Source organism: Protomyctophum bolini (genome assembly GCF_963924005.1).
Source record: "Protomyctophum bolini genome assembly, contig: SCAFFOLD_887, whole genome shotgun sequence".
NCBI classification, from domain to species: Eukaryota; Metazoa; Chordata; class Actinopteri; order Myctophiformes; family Myctophidae; genus Protomyctophum; species Protomyctophum bolini.
The window spans coordinates 1-8,693 of record NW_027666160.1 but is presented as its reverse complement, the minus strand read 5'-3'; the positions used below and the strand labels follow the sequence as shown (position 1 = coordinate 8,693).

General features: G+C 36.7%; 1 protein-coding gene across 1 annotated transcript; it reads right to left on the bottom strand.

The window, feature by feature from the left end:
• Positions 1-532: 532 nt before the first annotated feature.
• On the bottom strand, positions 533-6,106 carry LOC308312060 (uncharacterized protein; the record flags this gene model as incomplete). Its single annotated transcript, XM_080794467.1, has 6 exons — positions 6,039-6,106; positions 5,772-5,884; positions 3,419-3,476; positions 3,152-3,264; positions 799-856; positions 533-644 (listed from the first exon to the last, which is right to left on the bottom strand). Coding segments are annotated over exons 1-6 (482 nt in total), but the record flags the coding sequence as incomplete, so codon positions are not given.
• Positions 6,107-8,693: the final 2,587 nt, after the last annotated feature.

Below are 8,693 nucleotides of genomic sequence, written 5' to 3'. Positions count from 1 at the left end.
ATATCACCCCAGTTTTAGCCTCCCTGCACTGGCTCCCGGTTGCTTTAGAATAGATTTTAAAATTCTTTTACTTGTTTACAAAGCATTGAATGGCCTCGCCCCCGCCTATCTTTGGGACTGCCTACCCAGGTATGTCCCAAATCGGCTTCTTAGGTCTGCCACTGCTGGCCTGCTTGAAAAGCCAAAACAAATGGCTTTGAAAAGATACGGCGAAGCAGCATTTTCCTTCCACGGTCCGACGGTTTGGAATAAACTTCCAATCCACCTTAGACTGGCCCCCTCCCTAGATGTTTTTAAAACTCAGCTTAAGACCCACTTTTTTATTTTAGCATTTGGTTGAATACTTTGATTTTATTCTCACTGTTTTTATCTATTTCTTTGTCTTTATATGCATTTTTGTATTGATTATGCCTTGATTGTTATGTTGTTTTTATTTTTTATACTTTGTTGTCTTGTAAAGCACTTTGCGTTGCACTCGTGTCATGAAAGGTGCTCTATAAATAAAGTTTATTATTATTATTATTATTATTACCTCCAGGACATGCACAAGAGCCTCACTCGCGTCCGTAGCTTCTTGGGAGCAGCAGCCGCAGAGGGGAACAGTGATGATGGCAGTGCACAGAAGACCATGAGAGCCTGTTGAACTGTTGAGGAAAAGATTCCTTACATTTATACTTTGAATAAATGCACGATTATCTACAATGCATTAAACAATTGATGGGACAACAAGGAGATTAAAAAGAAAGACAAGACACTTGCACATTAACTTGATACATGGACCCAACATCAAGCGCTTACTTTTGGTCATTCCCATTGGAGGTTTCATCAACTTTTTCGCCACGCCATAAAACTGCACCTTCAGGCAGAAATCAGGAGCAAATCAGCTATTAAACCAATCACAGCTAGGTATTCTGATGTACGATGATGTATGATGATAAGAGTGTCCCTCACTTCACCCAGGTGTGATTTTTCTTTAATAAAGTGATATGAGGTAGGGACGGGCAATATGGCAAAATATTATATCACAATATCTTTTCAGCAATTATCAAAATATTGATATTCATCAGGATATCATTTTTATGTTTATTTTTATATAATCTATATAACCAATTTGTTTTTATGCTGATAGACTATTTGTTTTTTATGCAGATAGATAGATTAATTAATCTATTATCTATATAGCTTTGACTGCTTCAGACAGAACATCTGACACACAGCTACAGTAGACTATTAATTTACTAAGCTGGTAATTTACTCGGCTGCCTACTGCCTACCGTTGCTCGTTAAGCAGGTCACACAATGGATGGACCACTGATATTTATCCAGCCAGGTCGGTGATTACCGGTTATTATTACCCCTGTTACTACAAAAACAATGTTTTATTGCTTAAACTTATGTATTCACTATTCATTGATTCACTAGTATACCAAAATCCATTTGAAAAAATGGCTCTCTCACAGTTCTTGGGTCATATAATGATATGCGATTAAAATGCGATTAATCAAGATTAATTAACTACAAAGCCTCTGATTAATTAGATAAAACAAAATAATCGAGTCCCAGCTCTAATACGTGTCAAAATACAATTACATAATTTTAACCCATTTAGGCCCGACGTCAAAATAAAAATAAACGTATTCTGAAAGAATACATATTCAAAGATTTGTGCCGCATTTTCACGAATTTTCAAAAATAGCAGACCTACAAGCTCTATGAGCTTGTAGCTCTGCTATTTTCCAATAGCTAAAATATAACATAATGCTTAGTTAAAACACCAAAAGGGGTTCCCGTCTAGAATGGGTTAAAATCCTGCAATATAGATATTGCACATTCCGAGCAAAGTATAAGTTTCAAAATACATTTCAAGGATTTTCATGTTTATGTGATGCCCAATAAAGTGTAATTATTGTTATATTTTTAACAGTGTCTTTAGAAGTGTTTGCATTAATTTTTCTCCCCTCTCAAATCCAGTTTGTGTGATTCAAATGTGTTCACCCAAAAACAATACCATCTTTGGTCAGTAGGTGGCAGTGCAAGACCACAGATCAGACCACAGATCAGAGCTGGGTCTGATCTGTGGTCTTGCACTGCCACCTACTGACCAAAGATGGTATTGTTTTTGGGTTAGTTACTTAGTTGTACTACTGTGGCGTTTCCAGTGTTGGAAAAATAAAGTACTAAAATGTTTTACTTGACCCAGCGTTGCTTTTCGGTAACATTTTTATTTTTATTAATTACTTAATTATTATTATTGTTTTCTGTTCTTTTTGGCTCTAGTTCTAGTGAACAAAAATAATCAATAATTAATAGACTTGGTAACCTAACTGTAGGTAAGACAAACACAGTAAAGAACCTGGGGGTTATCATCGACTCAGAACTGAATTTTAATGCTCATATTAAACATGCCACCAAGACTGCCTTTTTCCATCTCCGAAATATTGCACGAATTAGATCCTACCTATCATTAGAAGATGCAAAAACTTTAATCCACGCTTTTGTCTTTTCACGTCTAGATTATTGCAACGCACTTTTGACCAGTCTCCCGAAAAAGTCTATTGACAAGCTACAACTTGTGCAAAATGCACCAGCGAGAGTCTTAACCAAAACAAAGATGCGGGACCATATCACCCCAGTTTTAGCCTCCCTGCACTGGCTCCCGGTTGCTTTTAGAATAGATTTTAAAATTCTTTTACTTGTTTACAAAGCATTGAATGGCCTCGCCCCCGCCTATCTTTGGGACTGCCTACCCAGGTATGTCCCAAATCGGCTTCTTAGGTCTGCCACTGCTGGCCTGCTTGAAAAGCCAAAACAAATGGCTTTGAAAAGATACGGCGAAGCAGCATTTTCCTTCCACGGTCCGACGGTTTGGAATAAACTTCCAATCCACCTTAGACTGGCCCCCTCCCTAGATGTTTTTAAAACTCAGCTTAAGACCCACTTTTTTATTTTAGCATTTGGTTGAATACTTTGATTTTATTCTCACTGTTTTTATCTATTTCTTTGTCTTTATATGCATTTTTGTATTGATTATGCCTTGATTGTTATGTTGTTTTTATTTTTTATACTTTGTTGTCTTGTAAAGCACTTTGCGTTGCACTCGTGTCATGAAAGGTGCTCTATAAATAAAGTTTATTATTATTATTATTATTACCTCCAGGACATGCACAAGAGCCTCACTCGCGTCCCGTAGCTTCTTGGGAGCAGCAGCCGCAGAGGGGAACAGTGATGATGGCAGTGCACAGAAGACCATGAGAGCCTGTTGAACTGTTGAGGAAAAGATTCCTTACATTTATACTTTGAATAAATGCACGATTATCTACAATGCATTAAACAATTGATGGGACAACAAGGAGATTAAAAAGAAAGACAAGACACTTGCACATTAACTTGATACATGGACCCAACATCAAGCGCTTACTTTTGGTCATTCCCATTGGAGGTTTCATCAACTTTTTCGCCACGCCATAAAACTGCACCTTCAGGCAGAAATCAGGAGCAAATCAGCTATTAAACCAATCACAGCTAGGTATTCTGATGTACGATGATGTATGATGATAAGAGTGTCCCTCACTTCACCCAGGTGTGATTTTTCTTTAATAAAGTGATATGAGGTAGGGACGGGCAATATGGCAAAATATTATATCACAATATCTTTTCAGCAATTATCAAAATATTGATATTCATCAGGATATCATTTTTATGTTTATTTTTATATAATCTATATAACCAATTTGTTTTTATGCTGATAGACTATTTGTTTTTTATGCAGATAGATAGATTAATTAATCTATTATCTATATAGCTTTGACTGCTTCAGACAGAACATCTGACACACAGCTACAGTAGACTATTAATTTACTAAGCTGGTAATTTACTCGGCTGCCTACTGCCTACCGTTGCTCGTTAAGCAGGTCACACAATGGATGGACCACTGATATTTATCCAGCCAGGTCGGTGATTACCGGTTATTATTACCCCTGTTACTACAAAAACAATGTTTTATTGCTTAAACTTATGTATTCACTATTCATTGATTCACTAGTATACCAAAATCCATTTGAAAAAATGGCTCTCTCACAGTTCTTGGGTCATATAATGATATGCGATTAAAATGCGATTAATCAAGATTAATTAACTACAAAGCCTCTGATTAATTAGATAAAACAAAATAATCGAGTCCCAGCTCTAATACGTGTCAAAATACAATTACATAATTTTAACCCATTTAGGCCCGACATCAAAATAAAAATAAACGTATTCTGAAAGAATACATATTCAAAGATTTGTGCCGCATTTTCACGAATTTTCAAAAATAGCAGACCTACAAGCTCTATGAGCTTGTAGCTCTGCTATTTTCCAATAGCTAAAATATAACATAATGCTTAGTTAAAACACCAAAAGGGGTTCCCGTCTAGAATGGGTTAAAATCCTGCAATATAGATATTGCACATTCCGAGCAAAGTATAAGTTTCAAAATACATTTCAAGGATTTTCATGTTTATGTGATGCCCAATAAAGTGTAATTATTGTTATATTTTTAACAGTGTCTTTAGAAGTGTTTGCATTAATTTTTCTCCCCTCTCAAATCCAGTTTGTGTGATTCAAATGTGTTCACCCAAAAACAATACCATCTTTGGTCAGTAGGTGGCAGTGCAAGACCACAGATCAGACCACAGATCAGAGCTGGGTCTGATCTGTGGTCTTGCACTGCCACCTACTGACCAAAGATGGTATTGTTTTTGGGTTAGTTACTTAGTTGTACTACTGTGGCGTTTCCAGTGTTGGAAAAATAAAGTACTAAAATGTTTTACTTGACCCAGCGTTGCTTTTCGGTAACATTTTTATTTTTATTAATTACTTAATTATTATTATTGTTTTCTGTTCTTTTTGGCTCTAGTTCTAGTGAACAAAAATAATCAATAATTAATAGACTTGGTAACCTAACTGTAGGTAAGACAAACACAGTAAAGAACCTGGGGGTTATCATCGACTCAGAACTGAATTTTAATGCTCATATTAAACATGCCACCAAGACTGCCTTTTTCCATCTCCGAAATATTGCACGAATTAGATCCTACCTATCATTAGAAGATGCAAAAACTTTAATCCACGCTTTTGTCTTTTCACGTCTAGATTATTGCAACGCACTTTTGACCAGTCTCCCGAAAAAGTCTATTGACAAGCTACAACTTGTGCAAAATGCACCAGCGAGAGTCTTAACCAAAACAAAGATGCGGGACCATATCACCCCAGTTTTAGCCTCCCTGCACTGGCTCCCGGTTGCTTTTAGAATAGATTTTAAAATTCTTTTACTTGTTTACAAAGCATTGAATGGCCTCGCCCCCGCCTATCTTTGGGACTGCCTACCCAGGTATGTCCCAAATCGGCTTCTTAGGTCTGCCACTGCTGGCCTGCTTGAAAAGCCAAAACAAATGGCTTTGAAAAGATACGGCGAAGCAGCATTTTCCTTCCACGGTCCGACGGTTTGGAATAAACTTCCAATCCACCTTAGACTGGCCCCCTCCCTAGATGTTTTTAAAACTCAGCTTAAGACCCACTTTTTTATTTTAGCATTTGGTTGAATACTTTGATTTTATTCTCACTGTTTTTATCTATTTCTTTGTCTTTATATGCATTTTTGTATTGATTATGCCTTGATTGTTATGTTGTTTTTATTTTTTATACTTTGTTGTCTTGTAAAGCACTTTGCGTTGCACTCGTGTCATGAAAGGTGCTCTATAAATAAAGTTTATTATTATTATTATTATTACCTCCAGGACATGCACAAGAGCCTCACTCGCGTCCCGTAGCTTCTTGGGAGCAGCAGCCGCAGAGGGGAACAGTGATGATGGCAGTGCACAGAAGACCATGAGAGCCTGTTGAACTGTTGAGGAAAAGATTCCTTACATTTATACTTTGAATAAATGCACGATTATCTACAATGCATTAAACAATTGATGGGACAACAAGGAGATTAAAAAGAAAGACAAGACACTTGCACATTAACTTGATACATGGACCCAACATCAAGCGCTTACTTTTGGTCATTCCCATTGGAGGTTTCATCAACTTTTTCGCCACGCCATAAAACTGCACCTTCAGGCAGAAATCAGGAGCAAATCAGCTATTAAACCAATCACAGCTAGGTATTCTGATGTACGATGATGTATGATGATAAGAGTGTCCCTCACTTCACCCAGGTGTGATTTTTCTTTAATAAAGTGATATGAGGTAGGGACGGGCAATATGGCAAAATATTATATCACAATATCTTTTCAGCAATTATCAAAATATTGATATTCATCAGGATATCATTTTTATGTTTATTTTTATATAATCTATATAACCAATTTGTTTTTATGCTGATAGACTATTTGTTTTTTATGCAGATAGATAGATTAATTAATCTATTATCTATATAGCTTTGACTGCTTCAGACAGAACATCTGACACACAGCTACAGTAGACTATTAATTTACTAAGCTGGTAATTTACTCGGCTGCCTACTGCCTACCGTTGCTCGTTAAGCAGGTCACACAATGGATGGACCACTGATATTTATCCAGCCAGGTCGGTGATTACCGGTTATTATTACCCCTGTTACTACAAAAACAATGTTTTATTGCTTAAACTTATGTATTCACTATTCATTGATTCACTAGTATACCAAAATCCATTTGAAAAAATGGCTCTCTCACAGTTCTTGGGTCATATAATGATATGCGATTAAAATGCGATTAATCAAGATTAATTAACTACAAAGCCTCTGATTAATTAGATAAAACAAAATAATCGAGTCCCAGCTCTAATACGTGTCAAAATACAATTACATAATTTTAACCCATTTAGGCCCGACGTCAAAATAAAAATAAACGTATTCTGAAAGAATACATATTCAAAGATTTGTGCCGCATTTTCACGAATTTTCAAAAATAGCAGACCTACAAGCTCTATGAGCTTGTAGCTCTGCTATTTTCCAATAGCTAAAATATAACATAATGCTTAGTTAAAACACCAAAAGGGGTTCCCGTCTAGAATGGGTTAAAATCCTGCAATATAGATATTGCACATTCCGAGCAAAGTATAAGTTTCAAAATACATTTCAAGGATTTTCATGTTTATGTGATGCCCAATAAAGTGTAATTATTGTTATATTTTTAACAGTGTCTTTAGAAGTGTTTGCATTAATTTTTCTCCCCTCTCAAATCCAGTTTGTGTGATTCAAATGTGTTCACCCAAAAACAATACCATCTTTGGTCAGTAGGTGGCAGTGCAAGACCACAGATCAGACCACAGATCAGAGCTGGGTCTGATCTGTGGTCTTGCACTGCCACCTACTGACCAAAGATGGTATTGTTTTTGGGTTAGTTACTTAGTTGTACTACTGTGGCGTTTCCAGTGTTGGAAAAATAAAGTACTAAAATGTTTTACTTGACCCAGCGTTGCTTTTCGGTAACATTTTTATTTTTATTAATTACTTAATTATTATTATTGTTTTCTGTTCTTTTTGGCTCTAGTTCTAGTGAACAAAAATAATCAATAATTAATAGACTTGGTAACCTAACTGTAGGTAAGACAAACACAGTAAAGAACCTGGGGGTTATCATCGACTCAGAACTGAATTTTAATGCTCATATTAAACATGCCACCAAGACTGCCTTTTTCCATCTCCGAAATATTGCACGAATTAGATCCTACCTATCATTAGAAGATGCAAAAACTTTAATCCACGCTTTTGTCTTTTCACGTCTAGATTATTGCAACGCACTTTTGGTCAGTCTCCCGAAAAAGTCTATTGACAAGCTACAACTTGTGCAAAATGCACCAGCGAGAGTCTTAACCAAAACAAAGATGCGGGACCATATCACCCCAGTTTTAGCCTCCCTGCACTGGCTCCCGGTTGCTTTTAGAATAGATTTTAAAATTCTTTTACTTGTTTACAAAGCATTGAATGGCCTCGCCCCCGCCTATCTTTGGGACTGCCTACCCAGGTATGTCCCAAATCGGCTTCTTAGGTCTGCCACTGCTGGCCTGCTTGAAAAGCCAAAACAAATGGCTTTGAAAAGATACGGCGAAGCAGCATTTTCCTTCCACGGTCCGACGGTTTGGAATAAACTTCCAATCCACCTTAGACTGGCCCCCTCCCTAGATGTTTTTAAAACTCAGCTTAAGACCCACTTTTTTATTTTAGCATTTGGTTGAATACTTTGATTTTATTCTCACTGTTTTTATCTATTTCTTTGTCTTTATATGCATTTTTGTATTGATTATGCCTTGATTGTTATGTTGTTTTTATTTTTTATACTTTGTTGTCTTGTAAAGCACTTTGCGTTGCACTCGTGTCATGAAAGGTGCTCTATAAATAAAGTTTATTATTATTATTATTATTACCTCCAGGACATGCACAAGAGCCTCACTCGCGTCCCGTAGCTTCTTGGGAGCAGCAGCCGCAGAGGGGAACAGTGATGATGGCAGTGCACAGAAGACCATGAGAGCCTGTTGAACTGTTGAGGAAAAGATTCCTTACATTTATACTTTGAATAAATGCACGATTATCTACAATGCATTAAACAATTGATGGGACAACAAGGAGATTAAAAAGAAAGACAAGACACTTGCACATTAACTTGATACATGGACCCAACATCAAGCGCTTACTTTTGGTCATTCCCATTGGAGGTTTCATCAACTTT